This window comes from Heloderma suspectum, chromosome 2 (genome assembly GCF_057233095.1).
Source record: "Heloderma suspectum isolate Gila_16-S chromosome 2, 16-S_ref, whole genome shotgun sequence".
In the NCBI taxonomy this organism is placed as follows: domain Eukaryota; kingdom Metazoa; phylum Chordata; class Lepidosauria; order Squamata; family Helodermatidae; genus Heloderma; species Heloderma suspectum.
Window position 1 is genome coordinate 43,289,596 of NC_139459.1, and position 21,269 is coordinate 43,310,864.

Genomic DNA, 21,269 nt, shown 5'->3' on the forward strand with positions numbered 1-21,269 from the left:
AAGATAAGTTAAAAATTGAAAAATAAATCCCCTCACTCCTGAAAAACTCACATAGTGCAATCTATAGATGTTCAGTTAAGTGAGTTCTATTGAGTTCAATGGGAGTTAAGTGTGTAGAGGATTGCAGCTTTGTTGCACGTTTTAATGTCCTGCTAAACTAATATAAGCAATCATGGTAATCATCCCATGGTCTAAAAGAGTGGTTTATGTGCATGTAAGCAAACATATATGTAGCCAAGATCCTCTCTAGTTTACAAAGTAAACATAATTTGGCTTCAGTTGACCTTTTTTACCACCAAAAATTAATATCCAGTTTTGCTATTATAAAGAATGCCATGTTTCCTTTTTAGTTTTGCTCTCTGCCTAACTAGGGGTGTGTGTTTCACTTAAAGCTGCAGACAGAACTGAGTAACTGCTGGGCTTTATTTTTTTCAAAAATGGAAGTCAGCCATGGCTTTTTTTGTCCCTGCATTCTAGGTGTAACCTGATATCTGCAACAGCTAGCAGATACTAATTCCACCACTCTTCAATCTCAAATTTGAAACAGAGCCTAAATGCAGACCTTATGGCTATTACACCCAGTCTATTTTTTGCTCTTTTTTGTTTTTCCTGTTTCCCCATCCCCTGCTTTGCATAACAGTTTGATGAGGAATTGTGGAGAACTTGAAAGCTTGCTCACAATTTTGTTACATTTTGGTTGGTCCAAATAAAATATTGTCCAACTGTGGATTTGGGGATTTCTAAGCCAATTTTGGAATTTTAAAACTGTTCTCCTTACATGCACAGAGATAGCATTCTTGGATAGTGGCCAAGATAAAGAAAAAAAAAATAAAATCTTTAAAATGCATGTCTATTAGTAATAATAACAGTAGGTTTCTTATACTTCAAACACTCTTTGTATTGTTTCAATAGATTTAAATGGAGTCTATTCCCAAGTGGAGTTTATTTATATTTATTTATTACATTTATATTCCACCTTCCTTCTGTCGTGAAACTCAAGGTGGCTACATGTGGTTCCCAGGTAATGTCCCCTCAAAAACTACCTTTATAGGAAATTAGTCACATTTGAAGAACTGTATATGTGTTTATGACCGCAATATAATAAGCATTCATTATACTATATCAGGATACATAATGGTGAGCAACAGTTTTCAGCTTCAACACTGAAACTTGCACTCTGAAGTTTCAGCTGTATGGGTTAAATCCACTGTTGTGCTAGTGGACGTCTGCTCGCTCAGTGGGATTTCCCTTGCTCTCCTCCCCATTGCAATCCCCCATAAATCTGCTCCAAAGAGTCCCCAAACCATCCAGAGCAGATTTGGGAGGTGTGCTGCAGGGGAAAGGAGAAATCTGTTCCACCAGTGGCTTCTATTCCACTGGTGGACGGCCAGCATTGGATACAACCTTATAATTGCTGTAATGCTGGCAAATTGTTGCTGTAATGCCTGCATAGTCATGTTTTGTGATATTATGCTGATGTAACTATTGGCACATCCCATCTTGAATATTTAAGGACTGGACCAAAAGTAAAATAAAATTAATCATTAGGATTATTTTATGTATGGAATAAACAGCACGGATGAGAGAATAAGCCACAGACAAAGATAGAGGTCATTAAACTAAGATTTATAAAGGTTTAAAAATGTACTCACTTGTGACCAATCTCATGTGCTATTGTAAAAGCAGAACCTAAGCCAATATCTTCATTAATGCTACAGCTCCTTTCAGGCTCACACATTCCAGCAACAGAGGCCAAGCCTGAACAAACAAAAGGACACACAAAGGGTCATGCCAAGGTGTTTCAATCTTAAAAGCCCTAGCTATAAATGCCTGGATTCTTTTTAATAACCTTCATGTATAGAAGCAGCAGTTGGCAAAAGGTTAACTTTCTAGTCATTGCAAAATCACTGGGGGGAATTTCACTTTGCCGGCTAGACATTAATATTTTTTGAACTGCAGTCACTGCTGGAAAATGTCTAGACTAGGGGTTAGATTTATAAATTTTACTTCTGGTAACTTGGGACCACCTAGTAACTTGAGCCAGGATAGGGAATTCAAGCAAGCATTTCTATTTTAACATACTTGAGGTTGCAGAAAGCAAAATGTGTCCACATTATTTTTCTAAAGAGATCTGTTTAAGTTTAGTGGGTTCATAAAACATACAAGCAACATTTTAGCTACAAAAAACCCAAGTGGTGTATTTTTAGGAATTTCTGTGAAAAGAAAAAACTCAATGCACCGACTGCAGAGAAAGAGATGTAAAACTGTATTGACTAAACCACAGGGACGTCTATTTATCAGTTTTCTGAAATTAAACTCACTACATACACATGTAATTAAACATTTCTAAAATGAAAGAAAACCTTCAGACATTTACAAATAAGATGCATGACCTTCAGTACTACACAGGATGTACACTAGAGCAGGATTAGTTTGTTACCAGTATGATGTATTATGTGACCTGTTACAGCCTTAAAGGTATTCCTCCCTGAGGACTCTTATCTGGAAAAAATCATTAATATATACCCTCCTAAGGGATTATGTGCCCTAGAAAATATTGCTTCAAAACAAGGACTGAAAAGGGGTATTTTTACCAGTGAAGGCAATGTATTCTTTATGGAAAAAGGAACCAAAATATGCCAAATTATTTTTTGATAGGGATGGGTCACAAGGGGCAAGATCACACTAGTCATTCAGGTTTTGCATTAGCTTTGTATCTTTTCCTGCTCAATTGAAGCTGATTGTTTAATCCATAAAGTACTGCATGATTTAGAAAAGATTCTTACCTTATAGATACCCTCCTCCCCATTAGCCTTTTTGACCCCTTAGTTCTACTGGTTATAACTGCTATGTACAAAGTCTGTGTAGATCAAGAGCATATACAGCGATATTACCTGTGGCTGTTCCAGTTATGGGGAGAAAACCCTTTTCACACTCTCAAAGACCTGGCTTTTCAGCATTTTAGGAATATTATATGTACATATTATTTGGATTGGCTTTCAGGAGTGGAATCAAGCACATATGGGCAAGAGACAAGGAGGACAGCCTAATGTTTTATCTCTTGAATACATTTTTAATCTATATAACTCTCACTAATCCCAAGCTCTTACTGTAGCTTGGGACAAAATAAAAACAAACAAAACAAGCTCTGGTAATGTAGGGGGAAATTACTTGACCAATGGCCATTTCTGATAGATAAAGGTTACAATCATGTTTTTCCTCCCAGTCTATTTAAAGATAACATGATAATGATATTCCACTTGTCTAAATGCCATGGTCATCGTAACTAAACAATGTATTCAAAACGTTTTGCTCTGAATTCCAAAATACCACATTTGACACTTTTAGAATGTCTGTCAAATGTAATGCACACAGTTCTCATCTATGGATGAGGATTGAAAATCACTCTTAATGAATATGATCGATGTTTCTTTATCTTATAGATTAAAATCAGTTAACACAGGCAGTTAATTAATAGTTATAACAATAAACAAACAACAACAAAACCCACAGTTGACTCAAACCTAAACCACTATTGGTTATGTGGCACAATGTCAGTTAAAGGTAAAAAAAGGTAAAGGTGTCCCCAACCAGTAGTGTCCGACTCTAGGGTGCGGTGCTCATCCCCGTTTCTAAGCCGAAGAGCCAGCGCTGTCCGAAGACGCTTCCGTGGTCATGTGGCCGGCATGACTGAACCCCAAGGTGCACGGAACGCTGTTACCTTTCCCGCCAAAGCGGTACCTATTTATCTACTTGCAATTTCTTGCTTTCGAACTGCTAGGTTGGCAGGAGCTGGGACTGAAGACGGGAGCTCACTCCGTCACGCAGCACTCGGGTCTCGAACTGCTGACCTTCCAGTCTGCAGTTCAGCGTCTTAACTGCACAGAAGTTTCTGTCATATTTGTTTCAGTCTATCAGTACTGTTGCTTGGTGTCTACTTTTCTTCTTTCTGATATCTTGTATATCTGCTTTATTCTCTCTTTCTTCTTTCTCTTCTCCCTGAGGTCTCTTCAGCTACTCCTCCCACTCCAATTTTTACCAACCTGCCTTTTGTTTCCTGTTTTTTTCTCAACATGACTGTATGCTCTTCATCTCACTTGCCATGCATTCCATAATGTCACAGAAGTAGGCATTACATGCCTCTTCCACCCCCCCCCCACCCCAGTAATACATGTTCTTGAGGATTCTGCCAAATGTATCCTTCTCAAAGAACTTTCCTCATCTAAAGTTGGGAACTATGGGCAGTACAAATATTCTACTCATTATTTTGAACAGTGACAGTATAATATTTATGCATGAATTAAAAATAGCATAAGTATAGTTAAAGCTGAAGAAGAGAGCTGGGAATGGTGCAGACAACACACCAAAGTGAGGTATTCAAGTACCTCCAAGTATCCTAGCAGGATAGGCTAAAGCAAGGGGTCACCAACACGGCACCTGCAGGCACCATGGCGCCAGGGGGCACCTCCAATGACGCCCATAAATCTCTATACTCCCTGCCCCCTTAAAAAAAAAACCAATAAAAAAATGAAAAAGTTAGGGTGCTAGCTTCTCCTTCCTGTTCCAGAACCTGCTGTTGCAGGAAGAGAATGCAAGGCAAAGGGGTAGGGGGGAGAGAAAGAGCAAGGCTAGAGACTAGGAGCGGGGGACAACAGCAAGGTAAAGAGGTGCGGGGGAGAAATAGTGAGGCTAGAGGCTGAGAGTGGAGGGAAACTGCAAGATAAAGGGGTTAAGTGGGAGAGAAAGAGCAAAAGGGGCTAAGAAGGGAGAGAAACAAGAAGGTCTGGAATGGGGAATGGAGAGAAATAGCGAGGAAAGGGGTTGGAAGAGAGAAACAGTGAGGCTAGAGGCTGGGGTTGGAGAGAGAAAGAGAGAGAGAGCACGCAACAGTGAAAAGTCTGTGTGAATGGAACAAGATTGGGCAAGCCACGAAGCAACTCTTTCCATTTCCCCCTCCTTCCCAGCCTCTAGCCTCACTATTTCTCTCTCTCTTACATGCGCACACACACACACACCTCTTGACCAGCCAAGTCCTCACGGCAGCAATTATGTGACTAGCCATGTCTTCCATGGGGGCTATTATGTGGTGCTGCCCCCGGCTGTTTCTCAAATTCCCAAATGTGCCACAGGTCCAAAAAGGTTAGGGAGCCCTGGTAAAGTGCTCAGGACTTTTTATTTTCTTTCTAAAGATTACCAATAGAAGTTAATAAAATTATGCAGAGAAAGTAGAACATGGGATCAACCAATAGAATGATTCGTGGTGGATTCAGCACTGACAAAATTAAGTACTTCTTCACCCAATGATTAGACAAAGGAGTTTAGACAAATTCATGGAGAGTACGTCCATGAACATCTATAATCCATTATGGCAAAATGGAACCCGTCCATGTGCAGAAGCCACTGAATACAAGTTGCTAGAGGACAAACATCAAGGTAATGCTGTTGCCTTTGTACCCTGCTTATGGACTTCTTGAAACATCTGACTAACCAAGGTTGGCAATAGGAGGTTGGCAGATGAACCTTTGCTCTGATCTCCTTATCTAAAGTATGCAATGTCATTATGAACATATTGTAATTGGGCTGCTTGCAGACCCTCACTCTACTTCTGATGGGAGGAGATAAAATAAAATCACCTATTTTCAGTCCCTATACCTGTTGTTCAATCATACTGGGGCTGAGTGGCATTGGGGAAACTGAAAGCCAATGAGGGGTCAGGGGACCAACAATTAAAACATCCAGCAAGACTCAGGTAAAGCTTCCTCTCTGTTACAGAGCAGGACAGAGGCAGAAGATAGCCAGCGTCTCCAGAAGATGCCAGCTCAGCAGACACAGAGAGTGGCTTCAAAAGGGATAATCCTCCACGAACCACTCCCAGGCTTTCTTCACATGGAGCTTTTATCTTGTGGTCGAGATTGCTCCCTCACGGAAGTTTGCGGGCTCTTTACATGACACTGTGACCCTCCAGGGCGTCTCCTGCACTAAATGCCCTTTGTTCCATTTTTAAATAGATCACAGATAATGATCTATCAAATTACCCCATTGTGTTCCGCTTGAGTTCCCTCGTGAAAAGAGGAAAAGCGGCAAAGAGGAAAAGGAGCAAGATCAATGAAAGACTCTGATATAGGGGGAAGGAGGGGGGAAGGGGAGGGGGGAAAGGAAGCACATGAAAAAGGGAGTCATTGTGATCCTGCATTTAAAATGGAAGCAAAAAGTCCCGTTTTAAATGCAGGATTTTAGGCTGGTGTTACGATGCCCCTGGTTTAAAGTACTGCCTTGGTGGCTTCAGTTTGGTCAGGACTTATGTGGGCTATGCAGAGCAAGGAACCTGAGAAGGCACAGCTGTTTTGAGGGAGAGGAACCAGGACTGTTCAAAGACTTTTGTTAGGAACGTCACATTTCCTCCCTTTATTCTTCAGTATTGCTTCCTTCCTTTCATGTTTGCCCTTAGAACCCTGTGCTGGAATATGTTGAGAAAGTGGTAGAGTCAGCCTTCATTCCTTTGGCTTAATCTATAAAATAAAACTACCTTGCAGGAGTTAACTGTGCCTCCTTCTCCACTCTCTGTGCAATAAGAGGAGTGACATGGGGTACTTGACACATGCAAAGTTAACACATATGAAGCTGCCTTATAGTGGTGTGCTTCAGATATAATACTAAATTATAGTTTAGAGTTGCATGCACAAGCCTTGGATTCATGTGCTTCCAATTTCCCTCTTGCAGTGCAAAAAAGAGATAAGAAAACCCACTTCTGCTTTTAAACAAACCAAAGTTCCCTGTTAAATCTGAACTTGGTGAACCTTGTTAGTTTAAAGTATGGTTAGTGAACAAGTGAACATCATAAATCAGTTTGTTCCTGGCTGGTTTGAACAAACCACAGTTTAAACCAACCAGAGTTCCTCCAACTTTGGACATAACAGAACTCTGGTTAGTTTAAAAGCAGACGTGAAAGCTTTCATTCTCCTCTTCACGGCTGCATCAGAGGATGAGGGAGGGAGGATTGTGTGAGCCAGAATCTCATGCAGGGAACATTAAACTATAGCATTACATTCAAAAAGGCCCATCGGTACTGCTAGCTCATCACTACTATGTACTCTGACTGGTAGCAGCTGTCCAAGGTCTCAAGCAGAGGCCTTTCCTACCCATTCTATTACAGATCCTTGTTTAACTGGAAGTGCCCAAGGACTGAATCTCTGTCCTTCTGCATGCAAGATATGCTCTGCCACAGGTATGGCTCCTGCTCTATAACCTCTACATTGTAAATTTAAGCTGCAATCCTGTACCCAGTTGCGTGCTAGGAACAACCATTGTAATCAGCGAGATATACATGTATATAACTAAATTTAGAACTGCGACTATAATAGCAATGTATGCATGTTTAAGAGTTCACAAACTTTGACTGGCCCTGATAGTATTGACTGGTGGATGTCAAGACTCTGCCCCAGAGGGTAGGGTCTTGTCTCTAACAACTTTGGAGGCAAATGCCTCCAAAGCATAGTATGAAGTCATGGACAAATCCCCATTTCCAGCACCAAACTCCTGAGATAATCTGTGTCATTCTGCATTTGACAGGCACAACAGGGAAGATTGCCTGCTCTCCTGCTGAGTTGGAGCTTGGAAAGGGTCGTCCTGCTACTGCTCCTTCCTCCTCCTCCCCCTCCTCCTCCTCCTATCCTTTTCATCTGTCCCTTCAGCCACAGTAATAGCAGCCTACTCCTTCCCCTCCCAGCACCACTCAATGTTGGACTGTTGAGCATGTGAGCTCCTGCTGCCTGCAGCATGGCTGCCCATGACCCGAGGAAGGGATGTGAAGGTGGTGAGCAGTGACAGCTCTTGCACCCATCATCAGCTGGGAAGAGAGGCAGCACCTGCACTCTGCACCTGTTGGTGTTGGGAAGGCGAAGGAAACAGTGGCAATTGAAGTTTCTACAGCTCACTACATATAGGGAGACCCTGAAGGGACAATTCGTAGACACTTGCTTATGCACCAGGAGGAACTGATTCTTAAGTCACACTTCAGAACATCTTAAGATAGGTTTCAAGACCAAGCTAATAATTTATGACCCTGGACAATGCTTTTAGGTTTGAAAAGACAACAGAGTTCAAAATCAGAGCACATCACCTGGTCTAAGTATCTGTAACAGGTGCAAGACAGATGTACAATGGAAGAAAAATTATTCCCTGAAGCAACAATACAGCTGTAGAGGCACTCTATGAAGGTGACTTAATGCACATAGTTCCTTATGTGACTCCCCATGCAGGGAAATGGGAATGAAAACAAAAATCAAACAATCTGTTTAGCAGCAGATTTGTTATCTCCTTATGGATACTTAAGATCACTTGATACTGAAACAAAAGTGCCTGATGTACAGGTATGTAATTTCAGGAAAAGACTTAAGTCGTGTTGTAAATTTAAAACTCCAAGTGGTAGAAATTGAAAATGTTAGTATTGGAAACATTTTCTTTACAGATTAATTGTTATTGGGGAATATTTTTACGCAGACCAATGGTCCTGCATTTCAGGTGCTCTATTGGACTGGTGCTATATATAACCATTTGTGAACTAACTGAATAAGTCAAGATAACAGAGTCCATTCAGAAAGGAAACAAAATGTTTCCTGGAAAAAGGATTATTACAAAATTCTGGAATAATCATATATAAAATAGTTTTCTGCTCAAAATCCCAATGCTGCAAATTAATACTGAGTAAAATTTAAAAGGGATGGTCCAAGTTTTAACATTTTTTATTTCAATGTACTTTATGGATTAAGAGCATCTTAACAGCAAATTTTAGTTTAAAAGCACAAAAAACTGCATAAAATTTGCAACACAGCCATCTTTATAATAAAGAATTTAGGGAAGGTTGAAGGTGAACAATGACAGTACAGGCTTTTACATGACAAGGGTTAATCAGAAAAGTTTAACTTTTAACTCAAAGACCACATTTTTACAATTACCATTTCTGATTTCTTTTTCTCTTTCCTGGGAGTCCTCTTTGTATATTAAAATCTATTAAAGCAATCTTCAGGAAGAAGAAAGCATTGTGTGTTTCTCTCCCCTCTCCCACTCCTCTTAATTATTGCTTTGCTCATCTTCTAGGCTTTTAAAGGGATACAACTACAAAAAGTAACCATTCATAGAGTTTTAACTTGTGGCCCTCCAGATATTTTGGCCTACAATCCCATCATCCCTCACCATTAGCTATTCTGGCTAGGCTGATGGGAGTTTTAGACCAAAACTTCTGGAGGGCCACAGGTTGCCCATCCCTAGTTGAAACGTTACTCCTGTGATAAAAAATATATTTCAACATCCATTTCTACATAAACATATGAATGTGAGGAAACCATCTCAAGAAATATAATCTATTGAAACATTCAAGAAATAAATACTAATTTAGGTTACACTTTGCAACCTTACCCAGTGTTCCACAAGGCTTGTTTTTATATGTGCAGATATCATATCTGTAAAGAGGGGAAAGTAGATATATTTATAAGAGGTTCATCCTGGTAATACATTTTATATTTATCACATTTCTGTAGTGTAACTCCAGTTGTCAGACTGCAATCACTGTAATTATGTGCAGCCAGCTGGAGTGTCGGCTCTGCATTCTGGTGTAAACCACAGGCTGCAGTATGCTCACAGCCTCTGGCCTCAGGCCAGTGGGACACCTGCCAGGAAGGAAAAAAAAGTTAAAGTGGACCTTTGTAATCTTTGCCCTTATAAAACAGTCTGCTACTCTGTTATGTTGCAGCAGTATGTCTGCATAGCATTACTATTTCAACAAGAAAACTAGAAAACCATTGTTCTAAATCTATTGAAATCGTTTCTTCCTAAGGACACTGCATATGTTATGATACTGAACAATAACATTTTATGTCTTGCTTGCTTTCTTGATGAAAATGTGTTGCCTGAAATCCAAATTGCCAGAACATTGGTATATTAATGGACTGCTCCAAGTTTTTTTTTGGGGGGGGAGCAGGCTTGAACAACAGAATATCAGTGTGCCCCCTTGGCACTACCCCTTCTTCCCCTAATTTTCCTTCCCTCCATTTAAACAAAAACAATGGCTACATATAAAAACAAGTCTTGTAAATATAAAACGAGAAATGTAATGATATGCACATGTGTACTGGGCAGGCACACTAATACAAAAACACTTGATTGAACACTTGCTGATCCAGATCTGAACCAAAATCAGCACCAAAGTGTAAATTTCTATTGTGGAACTCAAGGGACAAATCCAATATTTCCCTTCATTTGCGATTGCGCAGCACCTACCCCACCAAAAAACAAAAAGGTAGCAGCAAAGCCAGGAGTTCTTGCTCTTTCTAGCTTGGATCTTTCTTACTTACTCAATTATATTCTTGTATTTTTAAAAAGTACAGTCCAACGGCATGCAAGGTAATGGAGCATGAGGCTTCTCCATGTAACTGAGTGCTGAATATGACATGGAATGACAATTTAAATAAACTGACCTTTGCTATAACCTGAGGGGTGTTTTCTATGGGGGTTGGGGATCCAAACCAGTATCTGCCTCATCTCTGATTTGTCATGAGATCTTAATGATATAGGGCGAGATATAAATGTTTTAAATAAATAAATATTCACAGCTATTGCAAGGCTGCTGTAAACTACTCCCACTCAGCAGCTCCCCCACCCCCAAGCAGTAATAAGGCTATAACAGTGAACTATACTGCAGGGATGTTGTATGATACACTCTCAGCCCAACTTGTAATGTGGGGATGGCAACCTCGGACAATACTGAAGTGTTGTTGTAAATCTGTTTTTCAGCCAGACTCCCAACCTGCACCATTCAAAACAGCTGACAGAAGCCATTCTCTTCCAGACACAGACAAAGCCCCTTCCAACCTGCAGGAGATGCTGAAATCCATTTGCCTTGGAATTTGCACTAGCAGGCTAATGAACTGAATTTCACACTTAATAAGACTTGAGTTATAAAGAGCAGGAACTTCTCTCTTTGCTTATATCCTTTGTTTGAATGGCTGGTGCACAGCTACATTAAAATCTTGGATTTCTCCATGTGTTTCTATGGGCAGTTGTCACTCCCCTTCCCAGTGGGAGATTTAAAAATTATTTCTTAATGTGAACCAGAAAAAGACCTATCCAGAAAATAAGGCGGTCATCCTGTTCTCTTTCTTTCCTGTTTCCTTTGTCCACCTTCCAAGTAAGCCCCCCTGAGTTCAGTGGCATTCTAAAAATGAAACAAATTGACTCCCTCCCCAGTCAGTGCTCACCCACTAGGTAGGGAATAAGTGCCACTGAACTTAGTAGGAATTTTAAACATACCTAGGACTCTCACAGTCAGTCAGTCCCTCAGCCACACTCAACTATGCAACTTCATTCTGTGAAGGTGGAAGAAGCACTACAGTGGCAAGAAAACATTTGTGAACCCTAATGCCAGTTACGGAACTTCCATAGTTTTACCATGATAGCCTTTATGAATAAAAACCAGTCCTTTTCTAAATATCCAGTAGGGTTGATATTAACCAATGTCATGTCTTGTGAAATAAAATGATCTATAAATTAGGCAAACAATGAGTACTTAAGAGTCAGGGTACCTTGAAAAGTAAGTGGTTGCATCAGCTCAGTTAAAGGGAATAATTAGAATCAGGTGTTTAGGTAACTAGGTAGATCTCCAGGGGTGAGTCTGAGAGGCCCCACCCTATAAAGGGAACAAAAACTTTGTGAGTTTGGTCTTCACTATACGGTTGTGTGGAAACATGTCATGCCATGATCAAAAGACATATCTGAGGACCTCAGAAAAGCAGTTATTGCTGCTCATCAGTCTACAAAGAGTTACAAAACCATTTCTAAGGATTTGGAGGTCCACCAATCCACTGTCAGACTACACATCTAGTCTACAAATCGAGAAGGTTCAAGACCACAGTTACTCTACTCAGGAGCAGTTGTCCTACCAAAATCTCTCCAAGAACAAATGGGCGCATTATCCAGGAAGTCAAAAAGAACTCCAGAGTAACATCCAAGGATCTGCAGGCCACTCTCACCTTGGCTAATGTAATGTGAGTGTTCATGACACAGTAATCAGAAATAGGCTGAACAAGGATGGTGTTCATGGAAAGATAGCCAGGAGGAAAACCCTGCTCTCTAAAATGAACATTGCTGCCCATGTGAAGTTTACTAAAGATCACATAGATGACGCCCAAGGCTTCTCGAACAATGTTCTCTGGAGAGATGAGTAAAAGGTAGAACTTTCTGGCCTCAATGAGAAATGTTATGTTTGGCAAAAAACAAACACTGAGTTCAAACAGAAGAACCTCATCCCAACCGTCAAGCGTGGTGGTGGGAATGTGATGGTTTGGGCCTGCTTTGCTGTCTCAAGACCTGGATGACTTGCCATCATTGACACAACCAGGAATTCTGCAGTGTATCAGAAGATTCTAGAGGAGAATTAAGGCCATCCATCCGTGAGCTGAAACTGAACCAAAAGTGGGCCATGCAACACAATAATGATCCTAAACATAAAAGCAGATCTACAAAAGAAGGGCTACAGAAGAAGAAAATCCATGTTTTAGATGGCCTAGTCAAAGTCCAGACCTAAACCCCATCAAAATGTTGTGGCAGGACCTGAAGCAAGCTGTTCATGCAAGGAAGCCCTCAAATGTCACAGAGCTGAAGCAGTTATATAAGGAGGAATGGGCCAAAATTCCTCAAAACCAATGTGAGAGACTGATCAACACTTACAGGAAACACTTACTTGAAGTCATTGCTGCTCAAGGGGGTACCACCAGGTACTGAATCTAAAGGTTCACATACTTTTTCACACATCGATATTGAATGTTGAATCAGTTGTGGATAAATAAATGTTGAAAAAGCGTCATGTTTGTGTGTCATTTGTTTAATCGGGTTTTCTATTGTTCTTTAGGATTATGGGGTTAGATTACGAGATAATAACATTTTAGGTTGGAAATATGTGACAAGCCTAAGGAGTTCACAGATGCTTCTCGCCACTGCAGGTGGGGCCCGTATCTCCTTTGCGGGCTGCACTCTCTCCCTCTCACTCACACAGACACCAAACTGTGCCTTATTCTTGAGATTCAAATATTGGGGCTGTTCGCACAACACAACAGTCCACCTCGGGTTATTTAACCTACGGTGAGGGTGTAGTGCGTGCAGGGTGCGTGTGGTTGCCATTTTGAATATGCAACCCCCCACTTGGGGTCTGTTGTGTTGTACAAACCTACGCTTTCCAGGTTCACATGACATGACACCCCCCGAGCAGGGGTTGCATATGCAATGTGGCACACGCAGCTCATCATGGGTTAAATAACCTATGACAAGCATGGTGTGTCATCCAAACCCAGTCAATGGCTCAAATGTCACAAAGGGACTCCTTTGAAGCTTCCAGGGTATGGGTTTTTCAATATGAGGCTCCCTAGTTCAAGATAATTATGCTTCTCCATGAATAAACAATTAAGACAACCATATAGTATCTATATAGTTCTACATATAGAATTGCTGATACGCTGCCCACAACCATTTTTCCCTTGACTTCAAAAAGATTGGCCATCTCTGATATAGGTAGCATCTCTGATATAACATAACATATAACATCTCTGATATGTTGATATAACAACAATAAAAATTTCCTCTATCTGAGTGGGGGAAAGTGCAAAGAACAGAAAAGGAGAATCATCTTTTAACATTTCTGGGATGATCTTTAAGAAACCAACCATCTTGGAAAGTTATCAGAGCAACCCCTCATTCCTGTTACTCTTGTTTCTAAACTGAGTAAGGCGTACCCTAGAATAGATGGAAAGAAACATTCACATTTGCTGAGAATTAGACATACACTTAATTAGGTGAAACATACTTTCTGAATCATTGTTCTATGGTTTTGCAAGACAACTAAGCCATTTTGGACAGAACAAGGAAAGCAGGATATAAATATTTTAAATAAATATTTTTTTAAAAAATCCAAGTGTTAACTAGTACGCCATAACATACATTGCAACATTCAAACTAAAAATATGCCAGTATTATCATAGCCTTCTTATTCCATTGTTTCATTCAAGTATTTATACTTGTTTACTTAGGAAGATACTTGCCTAAGGTTTATTTCACATGGTTACTTCCATGTAATTTCAACAGTTAAAAAAACATTTACTTGTAAATTTACCGTTGTATCTCATTTCTAATTTAGGTGGCATTCCACTTACGTATCTCATCACATGCCTAATATTAATGTATAGAAGGAAACCATTGTTCCCTATTACACGTGGCACAAGTGGTAAGGAGGGATCAAAGAACATTTCAAAAGCAGAGTAAATGTCGGGATCAAGAGACACCAAGTCTTCAATGAAAAACTGATTCATGACATCAGATAGCAAGCAGTCAGGTTAGAGCAAGGCTGGCCAATTTCTTCTCTTATTTCAATTTCCAAAGCTGCTCTCAATCTGTTAGCAATATCACAGTGACTAGGTCAATGGAACGTTTCCATCCACATAGGAATTCCCAGAATGCAATCTTAATTACGAAGAAGAAACCATAAAATGGCTGCATGTTTTGACAATGAGAAGGAAATCCCATACACCAGCTCCAGGCTCGTGTAGGTAATGGCTCCGATCCTAGGGCCTCATGGAGGGATGGAGGAACTTCGGATTCAGTGGATCCAAGGTCACCTTCAACTCACTTCTGGAATGCCACATTTTGGGGATGAACAGGCACTTCCATCCCATCCTAACTCCCTCAAACCAGAGGATCTGGAGATTAGGATTGTTCTCTCTGAGTCTGGATTAAATTCATATTTTTAAAACTGATTATATTTTCAATTTGAAGACATTGTATACCACCTTAGGCACTATTGTAATAGAATATAAGTATACTTACAGCTAGTGTAGAGTAGTGGCTAAGAGTACTGTGAGCCAGGAAACCACCAAGGCAAACCTCCCCTCCCACAATCTCACTATTCTCTCAGCCTCAATATTTTATCTGCAATAAAGTCACGAGAATAGCAGCCTAATTTACAGGGTTATCAGTATGGAGGTAATGTAGTGCTTTGAACATTTGAAGTGCACTTTCTAGATACATTATTATTATATTGTGTTGGGAAGTACCATTGCAAAAAGTTGTTGATATTTTTATTTGTATTTCCATATCTATTTATTCAGGCATTATATTCCCACTCTTGCTACTGATACTACCATAGGTTATGTGTGATTTATGTCACTATCCTTGCATGTGCAGGAGCTTCCTCATTTATTAAACAAAATATACTGCTCTAGTGCTGAAGTGAACTGGAATGCCTGTTTACATGAGAAATCGATGCGTGCACTAATTCTAGGAGACTCTGATAATATCTCTAATATTAAAGAAATTAAGAAGCAATATGCCAATTATCCATTTCTAGTTTTAAAGTTACTGTAGGAAGGTGAATTCTTTTGGTATTAAATACTATAAATTCATCAGTTCTTCAGTGCTTTAGTACAAGATTTCATAGGCATTTTTTAGGAATAACAATATTTCATACAAGACTTAAAACTCTTCAATTCTTGTGCCATAGCATCTGCTTAATCTTACAGAATGTGGTACACCACAACAGCATTTTGCCTTAAAATAAAATACACAGCTCATTTTATTTCATCCTCAAAAGCCTTAAAGTAAAAAAAAAAGGAAAGGGGAAAAAAACTCTATTTAAATCAAAGATGTATAATCAAAGAGTATAATATGCATGTCACATTTCTCAATAGAAATAACTTGTCTATTATTAGCTTGCCATTTCTTTTAAAAGTTGCTAAAAACAAACCAAACTTTTGACTGAACAGTATTTCCTTTCACTGTTTCATTTTGGGGATTACATTACTGTGAGTTATAAGAGAAGAACAAATATGACCTTTTCACTGTAGTAATTCACTGAAAAATACACATGCAGGATTTTTGAACAGGAAGAACTATGCAAATTTAGGGGAAAGGCTATGCAAATAACCCTCACTCTATCACAGCAATAGCAGCTGTTTGGTTGGAGAGCTCCAGGGTGTGTGAAGATAGAAGACAGTCTTAGCTCAAGCTGCTGACACCTCCACCGCCATCACTGAGGCGCACAATGAAATCTGGCATGACAGAACTCTGCTTTGAAACTCAAACACAACCCTACTTCTGCACTTCCTTTGAAGTAGGAAGGGAAAAATGAAAAAGACATTGTAATGTGAAATCTTCTGTGAGAACAGAGAGATCAGAATGAAAGTGTGTATGCATGTTCCAGAGACAATTCTATCTTTGCAGATCAAATACCAGCACAACCCCCACACTCAATTTGAATGGGAGCAGCAAAGATGTAAATATATTGTAATACAATATTTCCCTTGAAGACTGAGATATCAGAATGAAAGTTCATGTGCATCTTCACTGTTCAGGAAACAATTCCCTGTATGAAGTACAAACTACTAGCTTGACTCTCATGCCCACTTGGAAGGGGAAAACACAAAATATACTGTAACAATACAGTAACTGTATATATTGTATCTCAAATGCAGTAATTTACTATTGTATATTTTATGTCCATTATATTGTGTTATGATTTCTAACTCCACTTCATATAACAATATTGTAAAATTTACACTATTTTGGAACAGACTGGAGTTGGTCAATTTTGAAAGTAATGCTGATAATGTACTTTAAGTAGGATGACTGATTGATCACTTCATCTTGTGTCTGCACATACATTTTGTAAACTGGGTAAAGTCAAAGTGTGGTGGGGCAGCAAGATCATGCCCATCATGGCTGCCCAAGATCTGTCCTGCCTCAAGTGAAGCCATACCCAATTTTTGGTGCTGAATGAATGTTTCAAGCTGTGTGGTGATACAGCACACCAAAGCAGTGGAGTTAGGAGCCAGCAAAGAAGTCAGTTCAGGTATGAATGATTTATCAAAGGCAAGGTGTGCAGAAGATCTAAGGGTCAGAGCACACAAGGTCCAAAGGGGAACTAGGTAGCAAGGGATTCTAGACAAAGGTCTGGGAGTTTGCGAAAAGACATTCCATCTGTCAGAACTGAAGACTTTTAAGCTTGAGCTCTTAACCACCCCCACCATCCCCCGGGCTCAGCTGCAGATCATCAGAGATGTCTTGAGAAGTTCTTAATCATGAGGGGAGCATTACTCACAAGTAGCCCTTTACTCATGAGGAGTTCTGATTCATAGATGGGCATGTCTTTGCCTGGCAGCCAGCTGAGCCTGCACCCTCAGACACCTGCGTTACCTACTACTAGGCAGGGGCTCAGCTTCCATCTCTGAAACACAAGCGGGGCTTCTCTGCCTCATGGCGAAGCACATCCACTACGGTTACTCCCAAGAGCATTGGATCCCCAGGAATTCTAGAAACGGTCTGTACCTCTGGGATGTTCAGCTCAGGGAGCTCCAGATCATCCTCCAAAGGGAGTGGGGGTGGCACATTCCTTGTACCACCTGTTACAGTCCTTGGCTTCTATAAATTTGACATATGTGCATATCCCGAGTACATACCATCTTTAACACAGACACTGCCACTTACCTGGTAAGTTATTAAGTATAAGCACATAAGGGTGCGATCCTATGCAGATAGGTGGCTACCTCTGAACTCAGAGGCGACCGCCTATCCAATGCAAGGAAGGAGAAGCATGGAGGGGATCATTCCCTCCGTGCTTCTCCTGCCCTGCATTTTCAGCTAGACAGCCAACTGCAACTGTCTAGCCGCGGGAGGGCCAAACGGGGGAGGAGGCTGCTGTACAACACATTGGATGTGTCATACAGGCATTTCTGCCCTCCCCACCTTGGAACGCCCCCCAGAACACCCCTTTTTGGCTGCTCCGCACTCCTCTTGCAAGCGCAGAGTGGTTCTACGCTGCCTCTGAGGCAGCGCGGAAGAGGGGGAAGGTCAGTTCTCCAGGAACCAACCCCTGAGCATGGGCTCCAAGGTCGGTTCCTGGAAAACCAGATATCCTATGGCCATCTAGCCACTGTCTAGTGGCCATGGGATTGCTCCCTAAGGATTTATCCTAATTTTCAAAAAAATGTTTTTCTGAAAACTACTCACTGCAGACTGCAAAGTGCAGTGTTCACATAAACAACTAATGAATGGAAGTTTGCACCACTGGAGCTGTGTGAGAGCTGCATAAGCCTTTAATCACTGTTACGCTTTCACTTACAACAAGCAAAGCAGCTGATATAGCAAACCAGAACTATGTTTATGCTAGCTCAAACCTGATGCATAGAGGTTCATTTTCATATATAATAGCTGGAATAGGAAGCTATTTTTAAGTACAAGTGAGGACATTTCTAGAAACCTAAATATTTGTAAAAAAAAATTGATAATATCAGAAAAACACTATGGCGATTAAAAGTTTAACAAATATTAAATAATTCAATGCTACCAGTGATAGATCCCTAATGAACTAATTAACAACCTTTAAAGTGAGCATTTAAACTTAATATAACAGTTAATTGCTAAAAATTCTGCCATTCAGAATTATCCCATACAGGCTACATAAAGTTTTCCCCATCTTACTTTTGTCTGTGTTCCCATTGTCTCTTGTAACTTTGTGAATTCCTTTTAAACCGCTGTAACAGCATTTCCAATCCAGTTGAAATCAGCCATAAATAAGGTCACAAAGATTTTACATCTGATAAGGTAACTATTTCCCTTCCTGAAGCCCAGAGCCTTTGACATTGAACCCATTGTTAAAAAAAAAAAAAAAGCCAGTTTCGGTACTGGCTGAAAAGTAAGCAATGCATACTTTTGTGGAGCAATTAGCATAACTCATTTGTTTGGAAGAATTGCTAGGGTACTGCTTCAAAGTTTTTCAGTCGCACAGCAACTCACACATCTTCTCATTAGAACCCAAATTATAATTCAGATTTCTAAAGTGGAACCACAAATTCTACAAGCTCAGATGTTATAACTATTCTGCTACATCTGACCAGAAGTTCTGCCATTCAAGATTTATAGAACATTAGAAAAAATGATTACATTTGTATTTGCAAACTGCTTCTAGTCTTCCTCAAAAGGAATTATTTGTAATTATTACATAATGCTTGGGAAGAATTCATAAAGGGATTTATTTGTATTTCGCATTTGCTACTAAAAAACACAAACGTTTCAGGGCATTGCAGAGAGCACAGCAAAGCTCCTGGCTGGGATGCAGACCTCCAAAGGGCCCTGTTACTGACTTTTCTTCATTGCCAATTTATGCTCAAGTGCGTGTGTGTGTGTGTGTGTGTGAGAGAGAGAGAGACAGAGAGACAGAGACAGAGACAGACAGACAGACAGACAAACAGACAGAACTGGACAAAAGTACAGGAGTGCTTTTCAAGCATGTAATATTATTAGGGAAGTTGTAAAACTGCTACCATATGTTTGCCTTCATTCCACTTCTCTCAGAAGACCTTTAGCCACAGATGGCTGAGAAGAAGTGCTTGTGAATACAGAGGCCAGAGGAAAGGACCAGAGACGGCAAAGAGGGGCAGCTGGGCTGACAGTGACAACAGTGTGTGAATGCTCCAGTGCGTGGAGGGGAATAAATGTGCCCAACAATTCAGTTCAGATAATTATGTAACAGCATTTTTCAAAAGGGAAAAATCTATCATTAGTAAGAAGAAAATGATTTTGGCTTTAGAAGACTTAAAATCTATAGTAGGTAGTCCTAAATTTGGTTTTGCCATGGTATATAAGTTTTTCATTTGAAAAGGAGGGTGACTTGCAGTTCAAACACTGTATCTTCCAAAAAAAATCTTGTTTTGTTTTTGAAAACATTGTTTTCTTTTGTACTCTTTTGATTTTGAAAACATTTAGCATCTTAAGTTTAATTATACCATAGATACATAAACCATGTGATTTTTAAAAGCAAAGTGCTACTTCAATGTAATGTAAAAATTTAATATAATGAATACAATGCATATACAAGTCGCTAAAGTTTCTTCATACAAACTGATAATATATTTAGTGAAAAAAGAGTTAAGATGTACATACACGCACACCACAAACACACATATACACAGCAATGCTTTTTGAAGGGTTTTTTTTTCCCCAATGCAGCTCTGGTGTTTTATTGTGGTGAGAGAAAAAACAGGAAAAGCAAACATTTCTATGGTTCCCCCACCCCATAGTTCTGTCTCATTTTAACAACTACCCATTAAATCTCATGAACCATATCCTGCAGTTAATGGACTGTTAAGATTTTAAAGCTTTGCTAGTTCTACTGTAAATCCTTATGCCCTTCTGAAGCAGTGACAATACTTACATAGCAGTAAGAAATAACATCAAGTATGATTTGTTTGAAAATAAACCAAAATATACACTGCAAAAATTAATGTTGCCATTTCATTATATGTTTTGTTTTGGTATCAGCAAGCACTGAGAAAGTTGTACAAACATAAGTTATTTATGTATTATGTAAGCAATTTCTAGGCTGCTTGAAGATATCTCAAAACACATTGGTTACAACGTAAGTCTAAAATACAAAACATCCACAGTTAAAACATTTAAAAACAGAAAATACAAAACAGTTAAAAACATCTACAATCAAAAGATAAAACTCCCTATTAAAACATTTAAAATCAGAGAACTGACAATCAACAAACCTGGCAGCACAGTCAGAAAAGGTTTGGATGAAAACAAAGGTCTTCAACTGGCAACTAAAACATGCCACAGTTGGAGCCTCCTATAGACCAAGGGGGAGGGCATTCCATGAAATAGGTGCCATCACAAAGAAAGCCTGCTTCCCAGTTGTTGCCAGATGGCAATCTGCAGACTGTGGTACTGCCAGAAAAGCCTTCCCCAATGATCTTAGTGATCGAAGAAGTCTATATTAAGGAAGGCAATTTTCCAGGTAATCTGGTCCCAAGTTGTTCAGAACTTTATGCCAGCAAAAAATGCTTGAACTTGGTTCACTAGCTAATAGGCAGCCAGTGAAGTTGTTTCAACACCTGTGAAATATGTGCTTGGCCAGGCATCCCAGTAGCATCCTGGTCACTGCATTCTGCATCAGCTGCAGTCTCCAGCACAAGGGTAGCCACAGATAAAGCACATTATAGTAATCTAAATGTTAGGTTACCAATGAATGGACTACAATGGCCAAGCTATCCCTGTCCCGGAAAGGGGGTTGTTGGCATACCAACAGAAGTTGGTAATAGGTGCTTCTTACCATCTGTTCTTTCTGAAGGAAAGCAACCTCATCTAGAATAGGCAAACTCTCCAATTCCCATACCTGGGAATTGCCCATCCATCGAGGTTCTTAGGTGAAGGAACCAGATAACTGTTACTGA

At 39.9% G+C, this 21,269-nt stretch overlaps 1 protein-coding gene across 1 annotated transcript in view; it reads right to left on the reverse strand.

The window, feature by feature from the left end:
* Window positions 1–21,269, reverse strand: part of ADAMTS6 (ADAM metallopeptidase with thrombospondin type 1 motif 6) — a 246,125-nt gene that overhangs the window by 151,205 nt on the left and 73,651 nt on the right. Inside the window, exons 8-9 of the mRNA XM_084833322.1 lie at window positions 9,415–9,458; window positions 1,653–1,758 (exon numbers count right to left, since the gene is read on the reverse strand). Of these exons, the coding sequence (XP_084689448.1) occupies window positions 1,653–1,758; window positions 9,415–9,458 (150 nt within the window). The remainder of the gene's footprint in view (window positions 1–1,652; window positions 1,759–9,414; window positions 9,459–21,269) is intronic.